The sequence below is a fragment of the Haemaphysalis longicornis genome, unplaced genomic scaffold (genome assembly GCF_048455015.1).
Source record: "Haemaphysalis longicornis isolate Haplotype H1 unplaced genomic scaffold, Haemaphysalis longicornis Haplotype H1 scaffold_3, whole genome shotgun sequence".
Classification (NCBI taxonomy): domain Eukaryota; kingdom Metazoa; phylum Arthropoda; class Arachnida; order Ixodida; family Ixodidae; genus Haemaphysalis; species Haemaphysalis longicornis.
The window spans coordinates 193,794,257-193,822,233 of record NW_027526335.1 but is presented as its reverse complement, the minus strand read 5'-3'; the positions used below and the strand labels follow the sequence as shown (position 1 = coordinate 193,822,233).

General features: G+C 46.4%; 1 protein-coding gene across 1 annotated transcript in view; it reads left to right on the top strand.

The window, feature by feature from the left end:
* Nucleotides 1-381: 381 nt before the first annotated feature.
* LOC144175620 (uncharacterized) overlaps nt 382-27,977 on the top strand; it is a 68,911-nt gene continuing 41,315 nt past the window's right edge. The window contains exons 1-5 of the mRNA XM_077704674.1: nt 382-508; nt 13,354-13,452; nt 18,044-18,154; nt 18,260-18,652; nt 25,476-25,601. Coding sequence (XP_077560800.1) covers nt 382-508; nt 13,354-13,452; nt 18,044-18,154; nt 18,260-18,652; nt 25,476-25,601 — 856 coding nt within the window. The remainder of the gene's footprint in view (nt 509-13,353; nt 13,453-18,043; nt 18,155-18,259; nt 18,653-25,475; nt 25,602-27,977) is intronic.

Sequence of the window (27,977 nt, the reverse complement as noted above, 5' to 3'; positions counted from 1 at the left end):
CGAGTCTCCAACATACCAAGCTAAGCTTTTGCTTTGCATATCTTGGCTGAGCTGAAGTTACCTGAGCTAAGCCGCCGCCATGTTTGCTTACAGAGACAACCGCTTTCCGCTTTCTGTTGCGCGAGCTCCTTGAAGGCGGTGTCTTTTCTCTATTGGCTGGCGGCACTCCCGGCTGGCGACTGCCCACTGCCTCCGCACGCCTTTTCCTCCTCCTTTCGCTTTCACAGCCACAGCCGCAGCCACGGCCAACGACTGCAGCAGCGCCCCCATGTCTGCCGCAATCAAACGTTGCTCCGTATGCCCCATTCTTTCCTACATGGTCCGCCATGAAGCCGTCGCACGAGCAACACACTGTACTCAACGCCCCGCACAAGTTGCAGCATGACGCATCAAGACTGTGACAACGGCGGAGGGTTCCAGCGGGAGCACCGCCTGCCAGGAGACACAAGACGCCGCCTTCAAGGAGCCCGGACGACAGCAAGCGGACACCCGTTCATCCCGCCGTGCTGTAAGCTTCCGGGCAATGAAGTGCTGTCGCGAATGTGTCTCTTGAGTCATTTGTGTTTTGACTCCACTGCTCGATTAAGTTAAGCCAATTTTTAAGTGCGAATGCACTTCTTGAGCGAGCCTGAAGCGTCCGCCGCCGTCCGCATTCCGCCGCCGTCCGCATAGCAACAGCTGCGGGTGCGCGCGCTCCTCGTCTTCCTTGGCAACGGGGGAGATGGGCGCGCGCTGCCTGGCCGCTGACATGGCACATACCCACGTGGGGGATTGGCCAGGAATCTCCTCGTCTTCTTTGGCAACGGGGGGAGATGGGCGCGCGCTGCCTGGCCGCTGACAAGGCACATACCCACGTGGGGGATTGGCCAGGAATCGGGCGTGAGAAGGGCTAATGCACCCCGCGCTGCCTGGCCGCTGACATGGCACATACCCACGTGGGGGATTGGCCAGGAATCTCCTCGTCTTCTTTGGCAACGGGGGGAGATGGGCGCGCGCTGCCTGGCCGCTGACATGGCACATACCCACGTGGGGGATTGGCCAGGAATCGGGCGTGAGAAGGGCTAATGCACCCGCTTAAAGGAGTACTGACACGAAATTTCAAAGCTGAGATCCGCTCTAGCAATCAAGTACAACGACAACACAAATAGGTGTCTGTAAATAAATGCATCTTTCTTTCTTTGTAGTTGTGTGTGTGTGTGTGTGTGATCTCTCTTTCGCGAACATTACCGAACCGCGCAAATTCAACTCATGCATTCGCACTTTCACATTCTTCCCCTCGGGGAAATGCGGGGAATTTTGTTTTCTCCTGCAACGTTCTGTGCATTAATGTATTGTGGAGGCTGTTGCCTTGGTAGGCAGGACCACCTTTAAGGCGCATAATTCTTTATTTTTGTACTTCCATAAGTTATTCATTGCTTTCTTAACTTCGGTCGGCGCAACTGCCTCGAACCATTTCCGTTAGGCGGGCACTCGTGCACAACATGGGTCCGACCTGAACTATGTACTTAATTTCAAGTTGCCGCTCGGCCTAAAAACACACTGTATTACAAAACTAATCCAGTAGCTTATCAAGTGGGTCTAAATAACCCTTTCAAACTGCGTAAAGCCATTGAAGAGAAATTTACCCTTTTTTTGCCGCCGGAAGACCGCAGCTTACGCGCTGCAGACGACAATGCGCAAGCAACGACGCATCTTGATGACCAGACGCCTGCTTTTTGTTTTCACTACTCTTGATTCGTATGCAAATAAGACACTTGCATGGTTGAACCCATTGCACCCCTTCGGCACAAAAAATTTCCGGAAGCACCGTAATACCAGTTTTTAGCCGGAGTCGTACAAGCGGGGAGCCACGTTGAATAGTTTATTTTGTCACCAACACATGGCTCCACTCTACAGAAAATTGTTAACTTTGGACCAATCGGAGAGCCGTGTTTTGATGCATGGGGCCTATGGGGAGTTGCGGAACACCTATATCAAGTAACGCTGGGCGTAGCTATGCCGACGACGCACCGAGCGCGCGCTTCGGACCATGTGTCTCAAATTTTGCGCACGACTACACGTAGCGACCGTCGTAACGATCAGTCGCATGCTGTAGTAGCGCATGTGGCTCTAGCTTGAGAGTTTCAAATTACATTCGCGTGGTATGCGTATGCTTCTCAAGCTTGCGTACAGGAACTATGTACGTACGTAGCTAAAGCTGTTTATTTATTTATAAAATACTGCAGGCCACAAAAAATGGCGCAAGCAGGACTGGGAGGTGTTACAACAATACTTTTATGACCAATGACATAGTCATACAGGTGTAGAGAATAAAAAAAACACCGAGAGGTATCCAAAATATTCGCAAGTAATTTAAACCACATTTCAAAGTAATTTTCAAGAGATTTTAGTACACTTCCAGACTCAGAAATATGGCGCGGCAAATCGTTCCACTCTGTTCTTGTGCGAAGGAAAACAGTACTTAAATGTGTTATTGCGTCCAAAAATCGGTTTGAAGCTGTAGGACTGGTATCCTCTAGCAGGACACGAAGATAACGGAGTGAGTACGTGCGAAAGGTCTATGACACTGTTTTTCCTCTAGAGGTGAAACAGAAATTTAATCTTGCTTGTTTTCTTCGGGATTCTAAAGTTTGAATTTTGGTATTAATTATTAGTTCTGTCGGGTACTCAGATTTAACGGAGCGATGTCGATGCGCCAGTACCTGATTTGGAAGTTTTAGTTTTATGTCCGTAGGAAGATCACATACGCAAACACGAAAAGTATTGGCGGCGAGATGTTTTAGTGGCGTCCCCTGGCTCGGACGTCGGCTTAGGGACTCGCATCGCTGTCGTCTGCTACACTCCGCTTGTGAGAGGCAGCAGTTCCTGCGCCCAAAATCCCCCACTTTGATGCTTTAGTCCATTAAAAAGCGGATTTACAGTAATTTAGCTAGTTTGCCGGCTTCTGAATAATTTAAAGCTGTATCCCCCCAAGTTTGCAACGCACGAAGAGAGAGAAAACAACTTTCTTCAGAGCATCTGTCAGAAGACCGTGTGTAACTCTTCCTGTCTAGCTTATTCGCGAAATTCAGCGCTCAGAGCTCCTCGATAAGTATTCAAAATGCGTAAGCTTCCCTACAGTATTTTTGAGATGATATAATGAAGACTCAACAGGCCACTGGTACACGGGCCAAGCAGCAATCCCCTACACGTGCATCTCACAGCAGGCAATAAGGCGGCTGGCTTCTATTTCTGTCGTTGTTGTTCGTTTGTATAAGATGACTGCACTGTAAAAACAATCCGTAATTTTACGGACAAATTACGGACTACGGAAGTGCGCTCCGTCCCTCAGTATACGGATGCTCTCTCCGTTACACGTCAAACGGAATCTTTTTCTGCTTTGCAAAATACGGGCGTTTTCTCTGTATGATGCAGAACAGAAACAGATCAGTTTATTAATAACTGCAAGAAATATATTGTCGTGTCGATCGTCGAGAATCAATCGAGAAGCGAAAACTGCGCCCCGACAACATTCGTGGCGCAATGAATGCGGCTCTGTTTCGTTAGTGTCTAAAGTGTAGTAAACGTAGTGAGGACCATCAGGCCCATACCGCTCAACACGAGCGCTGTATCTTGTCTTTACGACGCTCCGGCAACGTCGCGGCGCCGTACCTGCAAACTGTATATGCCTGTGTAACCGGCACACTTGTAGAAAATATAAGGTTATTTTCGTGCAAAAGCAGAGTTGCGGAAGGTAACTGAGTTCTCAAGGAATCAATATCGGCCGATGTATTTAGCCTAAAGCTTAAAACGAAAGCACAGCAAGCACTGTTCATGCAGTTCGAAATCGCAGTCGTAGCCAGTCACACACATTTTTGCGAGCGCTTTCTCTAAACAGCGGAGTTGATGGCGATCAACTATTGTGAGGGCTTCGCGGAACCTTACTGCGAAAGCGCTATTTAAGAAATCGCACTTTATCAACCAGGAAATCTGTAAGCCAGCTAGTAAACACCGATGTATGGCACACGCAGGGTGGGCACCATGTAGTATACAGGTTGTTCGGCACAAGTACAGCGTTCGTGCGCTGGTGCAGTGGTCTCGAGCGTCGTGCCCATTCGATCAACGTCGCGGGTTTGATTCGTCGTCGAAGTATTTTTTTCTTTTCTGAAGATTCTATCAATTACGGAAAGTGTGTTTGTTTTGTTACGGTCTCCCGTACTACGGAATGTTCATTCTTAGAATTCTTTCCGTTGTCTCAATTACGGAAATGTGTCCGGTAACATTTTACCAGCAGCTTTCTCCGTAAAATTGGCCATTTTTCTTTACAGTGTGGGTTTTTTTTGTGCCCAACGCATTCATTTTTCTGCACCGTCACAAACGTTTTGTTAGTAGGTTTGCAGATGATTGTTTGGGAAGCTTACAAAAGTCTTGTGGATATTCTGTTCAGTCTGTATGGCATACCTTCCCTTTCTCACAAATTGGCTTTCGTTATGGCTGCATGCAAGAAGGTGCATATCCGCAGCGTGAATTGTTTATTCACGTGAAAATACAATGAGAAGGTTTGTGCTACGCTGCCACGATCGCGTCTCAGACAACTCTGTCCAGAGTACTCGAAGGCGGCTTTTGTGCTCCTAATTTCTATCGTAATTATATCGTTATCATAACGAACTGACTCTCAACCTGAGCAGCTACGATCTGATTACGGCGTTGAAGGCTTGATACAGTCCCTAACAAACGCATTAAATAGTACACCTGCATATAGGCACCGGTCACTGCTCAGAGGGCGCGACGAATAAGTGCACCAAGCGCCGCCCCGCGGAAGCTTGAGCTAACTTTGGATCGGTGAGAGCCAGACGGTGGGCGCGCGTTCATATATTCGGCGCCTCTCGGTTGTTTGTTTTTGCGATTCAGTGATTGTTTTTGAAAGGTGTCTCGTGCTTGAATACTGTTCCGGCAAATAGTTCCCCCATGTATGAAGTGCTTCTGTGCAATTTCCGGACAATTACGGGGCTGAGCTACTACTGTCGGCCTCGCGTGCGCGAGAAGTTACAGAGATTGTGCGTTCCCGCTCGCGTGTACGCCGTTAAAGAAATTTATTGAACAGACATCGTTGCGAAATCCCATTCTCAGCAAGGGGAAGCTTATTTACAGCGCCAATTCAGGTCAGTTTTATTTTTCTTGTATCACAGCCTAATAAAGTGACCCCAGCTTATACAACGCGCTCCACGACAAAAGCGTGTTTGTATAGTTACTTTTTCGGTTGCCCTTCTTCAGCTCGGTTGTTGTTGTCAATATTTAACAACGGATTCGAAACGTTATTAACTGATCACAAAGTAAACGCAGTTCCACACAGTTGAAAATCTGCTGCGGAACTGCGGCCGTCTTTACGAAGATTCCGTTTAGTTTTGGCTTCTATCTTGTGATTAATGTTAGATTCGTCTTAACGGCTAATTGTGATACAGTTTGTTCAGGCCATTCAGAATGCCCAAAAAAAGTATTTCTTCATCCTCGCGATCCTCTGCTTAAACAATAGTAACTTCAACTTTCAGAGTACGCAAAACGCATTAAAGAAGACAGCGCCAGTGAATGCAACCTTGCCATTGATAGCTTGCCACGCTCTCGCTTAGAATACGTGGCCGAACTCTGGGGATCAAAGTATGGCAGTAAGCGGGATGCGTATTGACATTACCGTCTTGACATTGCTTTTGGCATCACTCGCGAAGTGCTGTGAACATATTCTTGTGCCGTGTGCCGTCTTTTGACATCCATTCGGTGCCGTGAATTCCACTAAAAAAGGTTACTGTTAATAAAACAATAGTGGCGAAAGCCCTAATACTTTGTGTTATGCAAATACTACGACGGCATGGGATTCATCGCAGCACGCGTTGTGTATGGAACACTGAAAGCAAACGTTTTAGTTTTACGGCCCTTCCTGTCTGCGCTGCGCATAAACAGTCAACGTACCCATAATTTTACTCCTTCCAATGACAACAAATGTCGTAGCTTTCTTACTGCAAAAAAACATTTCTTGCAACGCTCATTCTACACGGCTGCCGAAGAAACTTGTACAGAACGATGCATTTCAGGCAGGCTGCCTTTCGCGATTATGGCAGTCCTTCACGCAGCAGTAGCGGCGCTGCCACTCATTCTTTCCTGCAACATTTTGATCCTTTCGGACCCTGCAACTTGCAATTATAACTATGTTTCTTAAAAAACTTTCGCCACACAACGTTGAACCGCACGCAGCGCGCGTGTTTTTGCGTGCGCTGAACGGCCGGTCGCGACACCCACCGACCCACAGTTGCTAAGCGGCGGCGAGATGTGGCGCTGCAGTGGCGCGCAAACTTCAGTGTCCCGTGCCTATATAACAAGAAACGAAAGCGATGCATATTTCTAAGCAGCTCTTTATTGTTTTCCAACTTTAATTTCTAAGCGTAAAGGAAAAAATATCTGTTACTCTTGTCCTGGACTGAGGACCCGGCCCACTAATCATCTCAATTTTCCGGCTAAATGAAGTTTTCTCCTTCATGTCCTCCTTCTCCTCCTCTTGAGTGCAGCTTTCCTGTGATGCATACCTAATATTTGAGAAGATATGGCTGTGGGAAATGTAACGAAATATCCCTCCAGCTCTGAACAAACATAGTGTTACTGTATTTTTGCCGTAGACGTGGCTCGTTTGGCTCAATAAACATCTGTACTGGTTAAAAGCCTGTATAAAACCAGTACGCGCCTATACACACAGTAGGTTATTTGGAACTCAGCCTACAGTTTTTGTGGACAACAGTGCATGTCGGCCCACTTTCATGCCACGACAACGTAAAGTGATGTGATGCAATACTTTCGAGCGTTCGCCAAGGTTCAAAAAACTGATTTAGATTGCATACGATTACCCGGAATCGCAAAGCCTTCTGCGAAAGCCGACAGCCGCATAGGTTTTTGTTTTTTGTTTTTGAAATTTGGTTTTGTCTTGTATTTTCGCTGTTGTCGCTGGCTATTCCCTTTGTTCTAAATATTGCTCACAACTGAAGCCGACAAGTGGGCTCCGACCCTTCGCGCTGCGCACAAGACCGGCTTCGCAAAGAATGGGGCGTCGCCGGCAATGTTTCTTCCGTAGCGATATCGAAAACTATGCGTTAAATCACGCCTTGAGCTAGTGTAGGCGATCTTAGTCTATTCTTATAATAAAAAGTTCCCCACGCGCAAAATGTGGTGCGGACAAGCATCACACGTCAACCGAGCGCAAAGGAAAAGCAGGGAGAGCCAGCCCGAGTGAGCGGACGACAAATGCGAAAATCTCTAAGTGGAGGTCACGGCGCCGCACTTGGAAGCGCCGCCCGTGATTGCGCTCAACGCCAATATGTAGACCACGCGCATGTAGTTTGAAACTCTCTTAGTTGTCGCTCGCACATCACGCTAAGGGCGCCTGGATACGCGCGCTCTCCGCTCAAACCCGCGCGTTACTCGTAGCGCCATCTACTAACCGGCACAGACACTGCTGTAGCCACTCGTGATCTCGCGAGCCTGTTGCTATGGCAACGATTACCGCTACTACATCAGGCTTAGCAGCTGAAAAATCGCCATTCTATCTGAAAAACGAAAGCTCTTTCTTGATCGAAAATTTGTGTGAGGGTTAAAATGCGCAAATTGCAGACGAAATCAACAGATTAAAACACGATATCTCACCCAGGGGGTTAGCGACGGAGCCGTATTTGTTGCCAAGAGGGAGGTCAGGGCGCCGCCGGAGGCTTCGTACAGCCCGCAACGTAAAAATTCGAATCTCACGTACGACCGTGAGACTCACGTTGTTCGGCTTTTACGGACTTGTTTCGTTGTGGTTACCGTTCTCCTCGTCCGCCACTGCGGTGGTTCTGCAGGAAGGCAAACTGCGCCAGCAACCTATGCATCACGGTCGAATTTACGAATACGATCACCGTTTCAGTGCAGCTATGTAGCCCTACAGGGTGTTTTCCTTGCTTATGCGTTAAAATTCTTTCGCTTGTTTTGTTGAATTCGTAATTACTTTCACAGATGCCGAAGCCATGGGCGACAATCGTAAGTGAATTTATTACCTTACCTGGTAAGGTGGCTCAGTGGCTAAGGCTTTGTGCTGCTGAGCACGAGGACGTGGATTCGATTCGCGGCTGCGGCGGCTGCTTTTATGAGGGACGCGAAAAGCGACAACGCCCGTGTGTACGCAATTTCTGAGCACGTTAAAGACCCCAAGTGGTCAAAATTAATCCAGGTCCCCCCACTACGGCGGGCCTCATCGCCCGCTTTGCGTTGGCGAGATAAACCGTACAGTCAATAAAATCAATCAAATTTACTGCCTTGTTTTTTGGCAAAAGAGGCACTTGGACACCTCTGCTTTATTACAGCGTATACGCTTAATGAATTGTGGGCGTTGAAAGCCACCCGTTTTAACAGTGGAGACGAGACGTTGTTACGGCCTTAAGTGTGTGGTGTCCCTCGTTGGCCTCGCAATCGAGTTAATGAAGAGAACACCGAATGCAGATGAAAAATGGCGAAGGAGCGGGTGGCGAAAGTGTGTGGGGGGAGGGTGGTATGCCTAGCCCGCATGAACCATGCCGGTCGGCGGCGCCGCGCCGCGATATAACACCGTAGCAGCGCCTGCCGTCGTGCGCTCAACAGTGACGCGTTCACTTCGCAGTTCGCAGTCCCTTCCTGATACGCAATTTGCATCCACTTCCTGAGACGCAGTTCGCGCCGCCGACGCAGATGCTTTCCTCCACTGACATTTCCACGGGAGGTTGAAACACGGTTCACAACATGCCCGGCGGCGGCGACGCGCTGCGAGGCAACGGCAGGGAAGCGCGCGCCGCAATGCGTTCACTGATCACGAGATCCCTTTTTGAGACGCAGCAGCTATGCGCTGTGACCGAAAAGACTGCAGCTGGTGCTGCGCACAAATTTAGATTTAGGGAGTATTGTAATCGTAGCCGTTTTTATTTATTCCTAAAGGGAAGTACGAATGGTACAGACAAAAAAAAAATTGTTCCCATGACACACTCAGTGTTGTCCGCCCGCAGGCCTGTAATCGACCCGCAACGGGTACAACCGGCCATCTCGTGCTCTGGACAACCGTGTGTATAATTTCGTTCTACCTGCTGTGATTTAGAACTTCCCTCGCATCGCTTCATTTGTCGGAATGCCACCAGCTCAAGGAGACGCGTCCATCATTTCGTGGCAGCTGCGACTCGCAGGGCTGCGAGTCCTCTCATACCAACGACTGCAGAACAGATAGAAACTCGACAGGTCCAGACGGTTCGATTGTTTGGCCTGGACCCGTAAGTTTGCGATATTGGAGCTCAACTGTCGCTCTTTGAGATGTAATTTCCCGGAACTCCAACAGCTTACACGAAAAGTGGCAGGCCATTGAGCGACAATTCACGAATTCTCAGTTCTCGTGACAGAGTCAGTATCAGCAGTATGTGGGAAGTTCAACCAACTCACAGACTGCCGTGACAAACGCGCAAAATCTTTTGGTTTAGAGAACATAAAACACGACCACAGATACACCTCACGTGTCGGTAAAGGTTACAGAGATAATACACCATTCTCGGAATAACATATTGTTAATAATTTTACAGCATAAATAATGCTGCAGGTTTAGTAAAATCGCAGTTTAACATTCTACTTTTTACTCAGGGGTACTGTACCTAGCCTGCGATTACGACGTCTTTGGACTTCCGAAAAATCAGCCGCAGTCGCCATGAGACGTAACCTGATAGAGCCAACAAATATCGTTTGGATTTTGAAGTCGGAGACGCCTAAGTGCTCAAAAGTTACAGAGAACACACGAACACTTGAATTTTTTTTTAAATGTCGGATCGTTGCTTGTGGTCTTGAAGTCGATAGCATAATGATATTTTAAAAATGCGATGTTCTCTACATGGCCAAATTCCTTCTTACCTGCATGCAAGCTGGCGGTGCCGTCTATGGGAATATAGTGAGAAGATGGTGCAAAAAGGGTAAAATAGAGTTCAAATGTTCGCTTTTATCCCTCTGTACTGTTCGCAGCTGCTCGCCGGTAAGTGAAGAAATCTCCGCCGATATATTATTTTATTGCGTTAAATAGTAGTTTAATGCGGAGAACAAACTACAGTAATTGATATATGAAAAAGCCTGTGCCAGAAAATAAGTTTTGCATCAGCACACAATGAAGTTGAAGTTGAAGTTGAAAGTTTATTGCGACAAGTACAGGAATGATTATACAGTTGTCGAAGGGAACGGTCACAAAGGCTACAAAAGCCTGACAAGGTGACGCCACCTCCCCCCACTCGTTTTTCCACGACTCTGTGGGAAGTGCACGCCCTTTGTAGGCACTTATGAAACCTGAAATTAATTTTCTGAAAACTGAAAGCTAATTTTCTATGTGTATAATTGCACACAGAAAATGAGCTTTCAGTTTTCAGAAAGAAACAATAGTTGCAATAAAAACTTCACAATACGAAACATGTCAGCTCTCAGATTTTACAAAACAATAAGTAGAATTCAAGACTTCTCACCAAGAAAAAAAAGAAAAAACATTTCTGAATTATTATAAAGAAACAATAATTACAATACAAGAATTCACAGAAAGAAAAAATCACCTCTAAATTTTCAGAAGGAAACAAACAATTACAAGACACATTTTTTCCTCTAGTTCAAAAAAGAACATGTCTGATTTCTTTTGAATGCTTGTTCGAATTTAGCATCTTGCGTCATAGTTAGAATTGCGGGGGGAAGGTTTAAAATGTCGGGAATCTGCTAGTTCACTTTCTGGTGACCGTACTTTGTGCGAGTTTTTGGTGTTGTGTATATTAACTGCTAAACTCGTCATCATGTCTTCTTGAAGTGTATTTTTTGTAAAAGTCATTACGCTCCGTCCTTATGTGGTGATAAATATTTAGAGTTTGTTGTTTTTGTGGTCATAATTGTCAATAACTGATGTTTCTTAAATAAAGGAGAACTGTGACTGATATAGGGTGCGTTTTAAATTATGCGTAAGACTTTTTTTTTTTTGGAGCCGGCATAGGTCTCCTATGTTTGTTTTTCCTGTAAAACCACGCACTAGAAGGCAGCAGTTAAGGCGAAAATATGACTAGACTGTAGACGGCTTTTATTACGAAGCTGGTAGTAAATGTATCATCTTATAAAAAATACGAGTGAGCCGGGATATATCTGTTCGTAGTTTGTGAATATTAGGAGACAAACTTACATTTCATTGAACACAATATCATGGAAAGCGTCCGCAGCCTTCAAAGAAACTAACAAACACACCTGCTAAATATCTGTGTTCTTACAAAAGCACAGTGCACACCCGTGCGCGCACGCACGCACACACAGGCGCTCAAGCACACACGCACGAACACACACACACACACACACACACGCATGCACGCGCGCTAAATATATATAAAAATATCGCTTGTGTGATCGCTTCCTGGGCGAATATTTTGTGCAGATTGATCATAAACCCTAACGTACCAAAATCGCTTCCGTAGCCAATTTAACTGATCCGAAATGTTTCCTGGTTTTCACTGCTATGCACTGAGAACAAATTCATTTCCTGTTTTAGCGAAGTATCGTTTATAACAAAAGCAGTTTCTTGTTCAGAAAAAATATTACGTAATTTTTTACTTATTTGGTTTTGCTACCAGATGTTGCATCACTGTCCTTCCAATCTGAACGCCTCACGTGTACCATGCTCGGAATTATGTCCAGGTTTCTGTGGCTCACTTCCGAGTATCTAATATCACAGAACTCTCTGCATATGACTAGTCGTCATTTAAGATTTTACTAAGCCGCGAGATGGTGGGTAATTCTTCACGATCATTATGTTGCTATTTCTAGAGAAAAATGCAAGCTTTGACGTAGCACGGTGCATTAGATGATTTTTGCATCCCCGAAGAAGTAGGGGAAATAACCAGGAGAACAGGTTATGGAAGTGTTTAGAGGAACAGAGATTTTATCGAAATAAAAAAAAACCCAGAAAGGTCGGCCTGATGGTACTAGCTCTGTCAAGCAATTCTGTGTATGGCATATAAGTTTCCTAAATGGGGTGGCAATCCATAAGAATAACTTTTCATTCTGTAGTGAGAGCATTTGTGTAGGTGTGGACATTGACGTCGCTGCCAATGGAGTGGTGTAATCGGCCAAGAGCCTGTGACAGCAGCTGTCAGCTGCCCACGGCGACGTCAGGCCGGCGGATTCGCCGCTCGCTTCACTGTCAATATTCATGAGAGCCTTCTTACTGACTTCATGCAGCTAATGAGAATTGAAATGACAGGTCTCGGCGACGGTGATATCGGGATGTCGCTTTTTTGCCAACTGAGCCAAGTATGGTTTATTGTCAGTGATGCTCCGCATCAACACCGAGGAACCCTTCCAATAAAGTGAACGAGAAAACTTGAGAAAGTAACCAGCCGAGTCATGTTGCGTACATTTCACTATACACACGCATCGGATTGGTAGGACGATGGCGCACGATTGGTTGTATGCCGAAGGTAATGCACGCGAAAAGTTGCCGAAGTACGCGCTCAAGCTGGCATGTTCTTGCGGCAATACCAGGTGCCGAAGCCAACACAAAAGACGAAACGAGAGGAGACAACAGTAGCACTGACTGAACCATTCTTAAACACCAGCTGGCTGTCTTAAACCGGGCGCTATCCGCAGATGTCGCCCGGGCTGTCAGAAGCCGGCCATCCGAGCTTTACAGACAACCATTTGACACACTCTAAATAAGCCCGTTCTTTATTTCAAAATAATTAGAATTGCAGTTTGCGCATTAGTATTTTTCAGTCATCACAAGAAACTTTAAAAGACTGCAATTAAACCGCTTGACAAGTTCAGGGAACTGCGCCATGCGGAGGGAACGGTTCAGGCATACACAGGCAGCGTCAACTTTTCTGAACGTTTAACTTGGATGTGCATTGGTGAATTTCTTTTCGAGTGCTATAAGATATTTCAAATTGGCGTTCAATATAATTATCAAACAGAGCTACGAAAAGGTGTTCTCCTAATGCGAAGGCATTGGCTCAGAAACGTTATACAGATTTTCGGGGACGAATTAATCGATTACATAGTGATTCGTAAGTTGACTCTGTATAAATGCCCTTACCTTCGCCCAATAATACAAGCGCCTGTTTAAAATTGCGGTTTTTTTCTCCCAGATCAGAAAAAAAAATATGTCGCAGTTATTCTACTTTTTGCGTTACCACCTTGACAATTTTCTCCATACTTGAGGAGTGGAGAGAAGACTCGTCCACCCTACAAAAAAGCACCCACTTTCGGTTCATGGGGCCCTACCGTACTGCGAAGACCTACGCTCTACGGCATTATGATGTGTTGGCAGATTCCGGTCCGTACGTGCAGCTGTTCAATTCGGCGGAAGTGGAGGTTACATCCTTTTCGCCTGCATCGTTCCTGTCGTTCTGGGCTTCCTTGGCTTGGCGCTCCTCTTCATCGTGAGCCGTAAGCACTGTTACCCAGCATATATTTCTATAAATTATAACTTTTCCTAAACAAATTAAATAGCTTCTTGTTATATTTTCTGACAAAATCTCTATGCATTGCAACTGTACCAACATCATCGAAAAATTGCAAATATAAACGCGCTTCTCTGCTAACAACACGTGCCCACTTGAATCATTGTCCAAAACTCTTCCGTGTTCACTGTTTTGGTACGACAATATGAAAACTATGTTTACAAACAATATTGCACATTGCTCAGTTCTGCCTACTTTATGCAACCGATGCTTGTTTTTTCTTACTCTATGAAATGTCCGTGACGGAGTTTTTTTCTATTGACTCTGTAACTTAGGTAGAGCTTTTTAAAGAATCGTGGTGTGACATAAAGTGCACAGCTGAGGAAGCTGCTGATGCGTTGTAAATTTAATGCCAAATAATTGCGCTACAAGAACAGGTATGCTCTCCTGAGAAAAAGTCTACCGAATTTCAGAGCAAGCATTGGACGTAAATAACAATGTGGACTTTGCAGCCAGCGTATTTGCCAGTTCAATTAGAGTCACAAATAAATAAGAACCTTATTTCTCACCCTTATACGAACGTATTTCTTTCATGTTTTAATGTAGTGTTTGCGGTTAGATTCTCGTATTTCTGCACTTCCCTTCTCAATTAAATGCCAGAAATTATGACTCGGTACATTACCCGATTTTCGTGGTACTAGGAATGCCATTCGCATCATATTAAGGTATATAAGTCTACATAGAGACCCTTTCATAGCTCATTTCTGAGTAGCATTGCTATTGTGGCCAGTTCATACACATGGTATTAGAAAATACACAGGGAAAATTAGGAAGGAAGGCAACGTCCTTTCCTCGAGGGCAAAAGCAGTTGCAGAACTTCTTTGCTTCGCTACTTCATAGCAAAATTTGGTGAAATTCATGGTTAGCTCCATTCGATAGTTGTCTATTCACGTACGGACAGGGCCGCTAGTAGAGGAAACCGATAGGGGCCAGTAGCGCTTCCCTGGGAGCAATCACCTTGCGAAATCGCGAGGCAGAGCCGCAGCCAGCGCTGAAGGAGACGTTTGCAGTGCGTCGTTGCAATCACGAAATAGACCCGCTGATTGTGCTAAATTTTAGAAGTACAAAATCCAAGGTGCCAAATTAGGGTAGGCTGCATGTCTAGCATCAAACATTGTCTTTGTCTTCTACTTTTATGGTTTTTTTAAAGCAAAATTGAAGTTGCCACACCGGGAGCCTACAGCAAACAAAACGTGCGTCGTGATGATGCGGTAAGGGCTAATCCTGAACACCTGGTTATCTCGGACCTACGAAATCCTCTCGTACGCTGCCTATGTCACAGTACAGCCGGTTCAAAGTATGCTGCACATGACAAGTTAAAATTGCATAAAACGTTTCTAAAGAAGCACGCTAGAGCTTTGTTCATATCTACGTTTAAATAGGAAAGCAAGTACAATCCCCTACTCTCCACACTGCTACAGCCCCTTTACCTCACTAGAAAGCAAATGTAATAATGACTGGCCTCTAACTGCTTGTCTTTTAACTGCGCCGTATCATCTAACGTGCGCCCATACACCAACCATTTAAGCAATGCACTGCTAGAAAATAGCAAACCAATTTAACAAACTTACAGCGCCTATCATTATAAACCCACTTGTTATTCCTTTTTTATGCAGAAATGCATTATAGTCGGGGGTTGTCGTGCGTCCCTTGGCCGGCGTGCGCAGCGCGTCTGATGATGATTGTGGCATGATGCCCCTAGGGATTGGCCAACCAAACAATTCATCACGAGATGGCTTCGTGTTCAACCACCATCGTCATCTTCCCGTAGGGGAACCGCTGAAGAAGAAGAAGGAGAAGAAGACAAAGCTGAGAAGAGGAGGGGGCTGCGTGAGTTTTGGCTACCGTTATCCTCCTCGGCCGGCGCATCTTCCCGATCTGAACCCGGTCGAAGAGCGGCGCAGCGCGTCTGATGATGATATTGGCATGATGCCCATAGGGATTGGCCAACCAAACAATCCATCACGAGATGGCTTCGCGTTCAACCACCATCGTCATCTTCCCGTAGGGAAACCGCTGAAGAAGAAGAAGGGGAAGAAGACAAAGCTGCGAAGAGGAGGGCTGCGTGAGTTTTGGCTACCGTTATCCTCCTCGGCCGGCGCATCTTCCCGATCTGAACCCGGTCGAAGAGCGGCGCAGCGCGTCTGATGATGATTGTGGCATGATGCCCCTAGGGATTGGCCAACCAAACAATCCATCACGAGATAGCTTCGCGTTCCACCACCATCGTCATCTTCTCGTAGGGGAACCGCTGAAGAAGAAGAAGGAGAAGCAGACAAAGCTGCGAAGAGGAGGGCTGCGTGAGTTTTGGCTACCGTTATCCTCCTCGGCCGGCGCATCTTCCCGATCTGAACCCGGTCGAAGAGCGGCTCATCGCGCCTCGACTCCCCTTCATGAGCATCAGGCGGCTGACTCGAGGCAACGGGCAGTTTGGAGTCAAGGTACAGGCGGTGAACGTGCCCATCGACGTATCGAAGGTTGTGCGGTGCCTTCCTCGCATGGTACCCGAGGACGTTGCGTTGAACGTTCGCATTTCTGCATCCTCACAATCCCCCTCGGGGAGGTGCGGGGAAATTTTTTTTGCTAGGGCTCCACTCAACTTCCTGAGAATCAGACCAACGTTGAGGAGTGTACTGAAACATCTAGCCAGGCTAGAACTAATAGACAGGCTGTTTTATAACCTGAATAATGTTATCAACAAAAACGTTAAAAACATTGTCAATACCTCTCTGAAGGGGGCGTTGTCGGATAAAAGATTATACCGTGTTAAAACCTGTTTTTTACGACAATGCAACCCCAATGAGCAAACTAAAGATTGACATTCACCTCAATGCTGCCATACGGCTACAAAGGAAAGCTACATAGCTTTCTTTTATAGCTGTATGGCAGCATTGAGGTGGAGGTCAACCTTTCCTTCGCAGAAAATTACTCTACCTTGGGGATTTCCCCTAAATCTGCTCGATGAACACCTTTCCATCACTTGGAGTTGTTGATCAATTCGGTCTCGCGCTACAAACTGCTAGCCTCTTGGTTAGCTCCGTTGGTAGAGTGACTGCTCTGGTTAAGCGGTGGTCCCGGGTTCGAATCCTGCCGCTCTAGGAATTTTTCTTCAACTACGAAGTTTCTGATAAAGCCGCACAGCTTTCCTTTGTAGTCGAACGGCTGCATTGAGGTGGATGTGAAACATTCCTTCGCAGAAACTTACTCCACTTTGGGGATTTCCGCTAAATCTGGGCGATTAATCCCAACGACCACAATTGCATCGTTAGAGATAACATTTCCTCTCGGAGAAATACACGCTGCATTATATGAAAGTGGGAACGAAATGCCGAAGTCGAACTCCATGTACCGGTAGAAGCGGTATACACAAAACTACCTTCAATGTGTGCTTCAGCGTTATATAATAATGTCATTGCGAATACATTTTTCAGGGTAATATAGAGTGGAATAGTAGGGCACAAAAACCTTATATAAATTGTTACAAAGTGGCCAACTGGTGTCCCCGGTGAGTTTACAAAGAAATATTGAGACATTTAAATTGCGCACAGCAGAGATATCTAGTTTAACCGCCTTCAGCAAGATAAACGTTGATTACTTTTAGGGGTCCGAAACGTAATCGGAAAAGTTATCGCTTCGTAAGCGTTGAAACTCTTGGTGGACAAACATCTTGGTAAACACCTCACTTATAGCTGCCCTTGAAGCCGTGTAAGTAAGAGCCAGAAGAAGATAAAAAGAGCGCTGTTGTATTCGCAGCGATTACCTATTGTGCCCTCCCCATTATCCGTTATAGTCAAACTAGTAATATAAACCGTTGTTAACCCGAGTGGACCATGATCAATGGCTCGCCATTAGTTCAGCATTTTGCCGTAAACTATTGGAGTACACTCAGATTTCCGTTACGCGTAACGGCCGGTATCGCCCGACATTCGGGCAACGCGCGTATTTCATCCGTGTATGTAGTAGTAGAATGAGTACAAAGACCATTTTGCAGTCCCTTGTCCCAAACAAACTCATTTTCAGCTCAGAAAAAGCGTCGTGGTAATACTTACGTAAGAACACTAGCTTCCGATGTTCAGTGGTTAAGTCGTTATGCTGCTGAGACCAAGGACGAGGTTTCGATACTGACCTCAGTAGCTGCTTTTTAGGTGGAGGCAAAAAGCGAAAATGCCTGTGTGTAGTAATTTCTGTGGTCGAAATTAATCCGGAGCCTTCAACTACGGCACCCCTAATATCCAAGGGGCAGCTTAGAATAATTAACACCCAAAATTTGAATGTTTTCAATAAACGAAACGCTGTAATTGACAAACATTTTTGTGGTCACTCAAATGGGGAGTCAATGTGTAGCGGCGGACTACAATAAAACCGCAGCAGGGACACTGTTACGTTTACCGAGTTTTGCCGGAGCCACCCGTCGCCCGGCTTCGCTGCCGTCTGCCATGGCCGTCTGCTGCGCCGCCGCCGTGACTTCGTGAGGCAAGCCGTCACAAGGGGCGTAGCTGCATTTGAATGTTTGCTAGAGTATGCAGACTCACCGACCGAGCAGATCCGCCCGCACCTGCTCGCCGTCAACACCAAGTACGAGAAGATGAAGGTCATTGACAAGAGCGTCCCGGAAATCATCCAATTAGGTGAGTTGGAAGGTGACTACTTTACCAGCTTTGAATACCACGAAAACGTGCACATGAAACGCGCGCACGTTTCCTTCGCGCGACCCTCCGCGGTTCCTTGTCAAGTTGCTGCTCAGAATACCGGAGCGCCGAGCCCTGATTTTGCCGTCACCCGGTATGGCAAGACTGCTGCGCTCCCTGGTGACAGCAAGACAACCGTGGATGCCGACAATGTGGCCAATGTGGACGCTGTGTGTGAGCCGCACGGCTGTGACCTACACTTTCGCACTACTGGCGAGGACTCTGATCGCCCTGAACAACTGGCGGAGCTCGCGCCAGATTCCCTTGATGGACAACTTGATGTACCTAGCACACCGCCTAGCGACGACTTCGACGTACTCACGGACGGCCAGGGCATTGAACTTCCCAAAGACCCCATGACTACGACGTGCAAGGATGCGGCCATCCCGGAACCACCCAACTTGATTTTCTTCTACGGTTCGTACGCCGCGGGCGCAGGTGGACGTTTCCTGCTAAAACACCGCGTTTGTGGCCGTCGCGAGCGGGCGCCGTTGCCAGTAAAAAACGATGGTCGTGTTTTTCCCCGGCTCTGGCATTCCCACTGGCACCTCCGCTGGCGTTTATGCCTACTGGTATCTCCACCGCTCCACAGCAACGGCGTCCCGATCTCCACAGCAACGGCGTCCCGATCTGCATTGCGCGAACTACCATATGAACCTGGTTGTGGAGGGCTCATGAAAAGATGCTCGGCAGCTACAATGACCACGCTCAACGGCCCGCCTCAAAAGGTAATGGAAGCTCCCCTGTCGGCTGCTGCGAACGTCGTCCCGGAAACATTGTGGAGCAGCTCACCATCCCGGTCTGCACAACTCGCGACGACAAGTTGTCAGCTGTGACCAAATACCAGCGATAGCAAACTGCCCTGGCTACACGCGGGCCCCTCAGGGGCTAACCAGGACCGACTTCGTAGATATGATGCTCCATCCCGAGCAGGGCGAACTCCCCTACGACCCAGGCGGTTACGGCGCATAGGCGATCGAAGCACCAAAAATCACCCTCACGCCGACTACGACCGAGCGGCGCAGCTTGCGGACCCGCGAAACTACACCATCAGCCACTTCAGGATGTGCAATGAGGAGGGCGCACAGGATTCGGCAGTCGTCAAGGAGGCCTGCTGCAGCAAGCTCGAGCGAGCGAGTCGAGTGGCTACGAATGATATGAAGGTGACCGGCCTCTCTCTGCTGTTCCCAGGGCTCTGCGTGGCAAGACGTCAGCACATCAGACGCGGCTGACGAGATTACGACGGCCCGAGATTGATGAACGAGTGCGCGTCAGTCTAGTTCGTGAGGGACATACGTTTCTAATGCTCGGAATTCCCCCATTCGGAGCCTAACAGTATCCTTCGGTCGACGCCAGTCTGCAACAAGATGCCCTGGGGAGTGATGGTCATGTCTGGGAACATTATGTGGTACCCATTCTAGAATTCAGGTGCGTAGCAAGCGCGAAGAATTGGCTGAAGCATTCGTCCGTTAACAGTCACGGTGGAAGCTTTTGTGACTTCACGTTTCTGAGTTGAACGCGGCAAAATAGCGACTGTCGGAGATGTACAACAGCGCCTTAATGTTGCCACACGGCGGTTTTCCACGTTGAGAGTGGCGCTTGATGTCCGCTGTTCAGAATTGAATGAAGTATCTGCTATCGTCGGGTGCTCGAGATCATCCTACCTAGGATTCCCAGGAACATTGTTCCTGCTACCGGTATCTGCGCGTCCTCAATGGTGCGGGTGTACTCGGGGTGCACAACGAGATCGTATCTCAACAAGCACTCTTCCTTCCGTGTGACTTCTGCCACTTCTCCGCCGCTTCACAACTGACCTTCGTATTGCTATGACTGCCGGTTTTTTTATCGTACCTGGGTTCCTTTCTGTATTGGCCGCAACCACCTGTTAGCTGCTTCCTCCTGCTTGACCATCGCATCTTGGCGGCGGCGGGAGTGTGTTGATAATAAAGAGGCGGCTCACACGGGCACGGGAACATGGGCATGGCTCGCTCCTCGCACTCGTGGCAGTGGCTCGTGTTCTGCCCCAGGAATCGGGCGATCGGCTGATTGCCTCTTTTCCGCGTCGCTTTCCGCGACATTGGGCTCCAGGCCGATTCAGGAGCCCACGCCGTACGCTCAAGAACCACCTTTCTTTAAGAACACTTGCCGTCAGAAGATACAAAAACAACCCGCGGCGAGCCTCGGTTTTTGCTTTTTAAGCGTCGTTCTCACGAGGACAAGTAAAACAATCATTCACCCCACTGTAAAACGAGGACGATGCTTGAACGCGAAGCTTTCTCGTGACGGATTGTTTATTTGTCGTCCAACGTTTCCAAACCACTTCGACCAAGTCGAAATGGAGCAATCGGATAGACGCTGGCTTCACTGCGTGAGAGAACTGCAGGTTCGGTCCCAGCCACAGGGAGCGTTTGTTTTCTTTTACGTCGGCATTTTCGCGTTACACACGCCATCAGTGAAAACACGAAATCTTCGTTTAAAAAACAGTGCAGCCATACTTAGCCTTTGTGCGCCGATCACAACTGGCAGGTTTTGGTCGCTTTTTACACTTGCGCTGCAGTGCATGCCGCGTTGGCGGACGTCTTCCCGTTTAGACGATAGATAAATAAAAGCCCATGAGAACTGCAGTGCTATCGCATGCGGTAAAGGGAGGCATTCCGCAGGAGGGTCCGGTGTGGTGCCCACCTACGCCGCTCATTGTGTTTGGGGTCGTCCCGATTTTTGTGAGCAACAGTTCCAGACCCCCGCAATTACCTGACATGCGAAGTGGCGTTCGTCCCGACAGTGGCCCTAGCTATACATGACCCAACACTCGACCACACAGAGTATTATCGCTAACATCTAAAGCCCTACTCGCCATACCAGTTGTTTGTGGATATTGGCTAAGCGTAGATAGGACTTTATGATTGTAATGTGGAGACCAAGAGAACGTGCTTTTCCAATGTCGTGAGTGTGCAATGATGTCACTGGCAGATTCGAGTGAATGGTAACATTAAAAGGCATTTCATGGTAGTTTAGCTAACAAGGAAGGAGAAGGAGTAACGCAATCAGAGCCGTATCATTCTTCCCCTATAGTTATTTAATTGGGCATCGCGATGAGTAAGATTATCTTAACTTAATTCGTAGTGGAGCTCGACGAACATAATTCCTCGAGGAGCTCAGGAAGCAGTTTGCGGTGATTAAGCAAATCGACTTTGTTGGGCGTCGTGGGTGTTCTAGGTAGAAGGTTAAAAACAGCCCAGAAACACTATCCGTCCAAAAGCAGTTCCCCTTCGAGAAGCTATGGATAGATTTGTACATTGCACAGCCTAAATTCCTGTAGATAGATTTGTATAGCTTAACTGCCTAACAAAACATCTCGACTCGTTCAGCTGTAATCATGTCGCTTCTTACAAGAGCTTTGATCCTGTTCAATCGTAGTTCGCTTTCGGCTAAGCTTGCGCCAAAAATATACTCCTGTCGCAGGCGGTGACCCGACGTTCATGGTGTTTGAGAGGGGTAACGGTTAGCAGTTTTGTCGAAACATGTGTCGTTGTCTAAACAAAAGTTTATTCTAAAGCGAAACTTTCAGTCTGTCACCGATGATTTCCCTAAGAAAAAAAGCAGTGCAGGAAAGCCATTTTTCTTGGACGATGATGGTGATTGTCGGTGAAGTGAGGAAAAATTAAAACGCTGTCCTGCGAAACTTCGCTACAGCTCCGTTAGGCTTCCTCCGCAAAATTTCAAGTGCAGCAAAAGGAAGAGGTGACGTCGGCGTGTGATGGCGCGACGTATATCGTGCTATCGTCATGTTTTGACGTGAACATGGACACCGGTACCCACATCTCGACGTACAATGAGAATGACGTTTCTCTGCTTGCCATAAGGCTGCTAGCCACACGACGTTAGCCCTAACGTGTCATTCCAGGTTTAGTACGCCAGGCATAACGTCACATTTTGAGGCCTAACACCTTGAATCATTGAACCCTGTCGAAAAAGTACTGACTGTAGGCCAAGTAGCATGTACCAATTTCGGCCGCACAAAGGTTACGCCTACGGAGTACGTACCTGACTGTCGGCGCGGTTTTTCTGGAAAAGTGTTGAACACCTTCAGCGTATCACATAGTCACAGAATCCCACACGAGAAAGGGTTGCACCTTCAACAATCATTGGGGTTAGAGGAAAGGGTGCACGATATTTTAACTTCTTTTCGGAACAGTTTATTCTGTCAACTATAAAGCAGTTTTCAAATGGTGAGCTTCTGCACTTTTTTTATGCAGAGACCAGAACTTTGTTACTTAATGTGTGGGGCAAAATGACGGCCCTCGAGAGATTCACTTTGCGGGCTGAGAGGCAACAATGTTATCCTTGCACCGGCCGATGGCGCAGATAGCGCTTTCGTCAACACTAGGTCCATACCTTAACGGTTGCTCTACTTTTATATTTCAGGTCTCGGGAGCGATAATCAAACTTCAGGTAGGTGGGAGCCTCTGAAAAAATAAAAGATGCAGAATGCGAGAAACCACACCTCGATTAAAGGACTTAATGTGATTTTAAATTTTAAACCACACATACACGCATTTTCGTACATGCTTCTTGGTCTAGCCTCTGAACAACCGACAACAGGGTTGTCTGTTATAACGGCGCTTGAAAAGTGTCTGGGTAATTGAAAACGTGTACTAAACTAAACAGCAGGAATTATACAGGTTAAAGCTCTAACTGAAACCCAGTTACATGCTCGAAATGAAACTCCTTTTAATGGACAAACCAACACATCCAACCAGCAAAAGTACTGATACGGTATCTTTCGTGGCAGAGGCACCGACAGTGAGGTAGTTATGATGGTCGCTCAATTTATTTTTCGGTTATATTTTAACACGCTATGCACACTATTGCAATAGTTGCTACCTAACACATTGGTAACCTGTTAACTGAATACTGCGGCACTCCACAGTGCTGTGAGCGGTTTCGAAAGTGATCACTGGAACACCTGCTGGACAAACTACCTATTTCCCCTACGACGCCTTTGAGGAGCTTTGCTTGCGCTGGAATTCAGGAAACGGTATAATACTTGTGTTGCAAGGGTGTTTTGAAGACTTTCGAGCGACGTGTTTTTTGAGGGAAGTGTAAGTTACTCCTTTGCGGGGCTTCAGCAAAGCGGATTTGCCGCTCCTTCCTGTCTGCTTGCTGGACGCCAATGTCATCGAATATTTCCAAGTAGAATGGAGACGTAAAGACTGCCTGGTTAAAAATTCCTCTCCAGGCTTTCTACTACAAATGGATACGACTACCCCTAGCATTCCCTCCGATCAAATAACCATGCTTTATTTAGCATCTCGTCAAGTTCTTTGCACCTCATATCCAGCTTCCTTCGATACGCAATTTTCTACCTACAACAACGTGTATTGGAGAACCATGCCGAAATGTCGCGGTGACAGGAATCCTCTATGGAGCAGTTAAAAATACAATTCACCTTGTGTTGGCAAACCGCACTTTATGAAAAACATCACTTCTAAAAGTGGGCAGAAAGTTGGGAGACAGGATGTATCCATATAAAAACTCGCATTGAGTGGCATTTGCACGCAAAATATGATCGACAATTTCCGCAGTACGTGCCAAGCTAGAAAAAAAATCGTAAAATAGCAAAAGGGAGTGAAACCTTTTTGTAGAGTAATGCAATGGCAGACAAATCATGAAGTCTAAAGTACTCTGACATACTGGCACAACCCGATTTGCCAGCCGGTTTATGCCATGCAACAGCTGTAGCTCTTTACTTCTGCGTACTGTAATTGGTGAGAATTCCCCCCAGCGTCATTGGAAATGCCTGTCACACAACGCATCTTCGTCCCTGCTACAGAACGGAATGCGGACGCGACCCCATGACTGAGCTGACCCGAGTTTATTCGCCTATTCTCCCTCGGCCCCCAGATGGAGATGAGAGTAAGCGGTTAGCCGCCTGATAGTCTTCCTCCTCTTCGTTCTCGCAGAATGTGTCATGCCACCGGTGATGTGCGACAGGTGAAGTTTAAAGAAGGTTCTCCGGTAACATATTTCCTGAAAACCATGAAGGAAACCCGTTGGCAGCTAATTATACCTTGGCACCACTGCAAACTGCTATATAACTTCCGGCAAACTGGTTGCAGCAGCAGGAAAAACATCGCATACGCACATCAAGAATTCATACCAATTATCATGATTCATTGGTACCAAGCTAACATCCTTATAACCAGGACGCTTGGTTTTGCTGCACCCGTACATACATAACCATCATCATCGTCATTATTATCCTCTCTCCGCCCACTTCCAAAAAAGACTTCTCCCATACATCTCCAATATTCGGCTCCTCTGCTCACTGCGACCCATTTATCCTTGAAAACTTCTTGATCTCCTCTCCTCATTTAACTTTTTACCGCCCCCGGCCACGCTCGCCTTCTCATGGGATCCACTGTTTTACCCTTAATTACCAACGGTTATCTTGCCTTGGCATTACATGCCCTGCCTACACCCATTCCTTCTTTATAATTTCAACTAATATATCCTTAAAACACGTTTGTTCCCTGACCCACTCTGCTTTCTTCTTGTCTAATAATATTACACGTTCCCTGACCCACTCTGCTTTCTTCTTGTCTAATAATATTACACATATTATTTTCCGTTCCTTCGTTCGCTTAGTTGTCCTCAATTTACGTTGAATTCTAATAGTGAGTCTCCAAGTTTGTGCCCCGTAGGTGAATAGCGGTAAGATTGAGCTGACATTCACTTTCTTGTTCAGGGACAATGGATTCATTGAGGTCATTCATTATCTGAGACAGCCTGCCGAATGCTCTTTACTCAATTCTTATCCTTCTAAATATCTCTGCCTCATGGTTGGGATGCGGGGTCACTTCATGGGATAAGCAGGTATATTAGCTTACCACTTTCACTGCCTTGCCACCTATCTCAAACCGTTGTCCTCTCTTGAGCATTGCTTTAGATCTCTGCATATGAATTTCTAGAGTCACGATTCTACTTTGCTTATCCAGTAGGGTCCGTACATCCAACCCAGGACAACTGCATACTTTCGGAAACTGCCGGACTACATACGGAGGCTAGAGGAGGGGTCGTCTGCAGTGTTCATCACATCGTCTTTCCACTGTGTCAGCGAAGTTGATCGTAAAGATCAGCTCGTGTATGCGAGCCTCACAAAGGCCTAGATTTTACTGAAGTTCGCAGCTCTCAATATGCAATGAAGCAGGCTAGAACCACACAATGACGACAGCGACCGTGTTTCTGCAATGTCACCCAGCTTCCGAGCGACCCTTCCTCATCTGCCATGTCCGCGGCAAGGACCTGTACAGGGCCGTGGTAACAGAAATCACCAAATACTGCTCGCACCTGATCTTCAGCGAAGGTGATGACCCGGACGAGAGCAGTAAGTGCACATAGAAAACATTTTGAGGGAAGATTTATGCAGCGCCTTCGAAGGTAATAGTCCTCGTGATCGCAGGCCCAAGCGGAACGTCCCACGCAAATGTCTTGGATATGATGATGATGAATAAACTTTATTGGAGACCAGGTGCTGATGTTAGGGCACCCGCCCGGTGGGAGGCTTCCTTAGTCCGGGATGCCTTAGGCTATGCTGGCCATCCGTGCCCTCTCCACCAATCGTCGCTGGTGTGGAAGGTCGGAGCTGGTCAGCAGCTCCACCCACTGCTCATAAGTAGGGTTGGGGTTAGGGGTGAGGGAAGGGGATTGCTGGCACTCCCATACAATGTGGTACAGGGTGCCTGGGTGGGGGCAGGAGTTGCATGTGGCAGGGTATTGGGTGGGATACATGGCATGTAGTAGGGTGGTATGTGGGTAGGAGTTTGTCTGTAGGCGCCGGAAGGTAGTAGCTTCATCGCGAGAGAGGTTCGGGTGGGGGAATGGGTATTTGCGACGCTCGTTCTTGGATATGAACATAAAAAAAATACACAGGGAAAAGATTTACGTGCCATAAAAGTAATCCAGGTGTGATAGTTCACGCACTACACTGAGGAACATGTCTTCAAAGTAGGTTTAACACGAGCAAAATACCTTTGTTCGTGCCTTGACAGCCCATCACTTGTGGGAGTTCCAAGGAAAACTGGTTTTTTACAGGTAATAATAGTAGCTTTAAAAGTCTGTCGGTGCGCGGTGCTCAAGACTGGTTAAAAGAACACTAAACAATGAAAACAATTCGAATTGCATGGCTAGATTATTCTGACGAGGATATAAATGCACCACTTCCGCTACTAAGAGTCGTTTAAAGAGACACTGAAGTCAAAACCGACGTCGATTTAACTAGATTTATTGGCGTCCCCAGAAATCTAATATACAAGCGTGTGGGGCATTACCTTGAAATATTCCTGTAAATATTCAAAAAGTGAACCTATCGGCCTCCCAACAGAGATGACGTAAACGGTGACTGAGCGGATGTGCCAACAATTTAAATTGGAATTTTGAATTTATTTCATTTTGTGTTATAACAAGAATGTGTACAATACAAGACTTCGGAAGAAAGTCCAAGAGTCAGAGACTGAAGGGGGGACCTCCTGTCACACATTAAACAGACGGAAACCCGTTTTTAGCACAAACACAGCAATCAACAAAACGCAAAATAATATCAGCGAGATAAGTTACGGTATCTATGCAAGAACATAATAACCAAGAAGCGTATTCGCAATGCAAGAAAAAAAAAGAAACGAAACTAATATCAGCAAGATAAAAAACGGTATATATGCAAAAACATCGTAAGCACGAAACATATTACGAATAAAGAAACAGAAAGGAAGAAATAAAGAAACAGTACTCAATATGATACAACAAAGTCAAATTATTCAGGTTGGGATAAGAATGCCCGCTAATTATTTTTAAACGTATAGTCAGTACGGGATATTTTAACATAGAACTGTGGCGTATTCCAAAAGTGTATAGCCGAAAAGTTAGTTGAAAACTTTCCGTAGTTCGTTGTTACTTTAGCAATAAATAGTTCATGTTTAGAGAAAATGGAGTGGAGTCACCACGAGGAAAATGGTCAGTACTAATTACCGTAAGGGGGAGGTTCCCATTAATAAAATTATATAATAATAGGCCATGGAAATACTTAACAAGTCATGAAACCAACAAGATATTTTGAGCACGAAGCAAAGAAACTGCGTTCGATTGGAGTAGCTAAAGGCTATAATTTGAATAGCGTGATTTTCAATATGTTGCAGTGGAGAAAAATGAGTTTTGTATGTATTTCCTGAAGATGATATGCCATATGCCATGTCACTGTGTAAGCATGCGTGGTAGAGGGAGATAAGAATGCGTTCACTAAAAAAGGAACGAACTTTATAGAGCGCTGGAATGCCGTAAGCTGGTTTTCTTGCTATTGATGCTATATGGTCATTTAATTTCAAGTTCTTCTGAATCTTTACGCCAAGAAATGTTACACTGCTACTCGGAAAAAGTAGACTAGAACCAAGGGCAATGCAAGGACGTCTGGAACGGTCCTTTGATTATACGTAAGGATATTAAGTTGAATTTCGCAGCACTATTGCTCAGCAAGTTATTTTTACACCATTTCACTAAATTAGTGCATCTGTATTAAGTTTATCCACTAATGAACCAAACCACTTATTTGACGTAAATATTGTTGTGTCATCAGCGTAAAGTATGCTGTTAGAATAATTAGACAAAGAGGAATATCATTATTATAAATAAGAAACAATAACGGGCCAACAATTGAACCCGACGGCAAACCAATATTTGTTCCCTTAGTCCGAGAGTAACAATTTGACACACA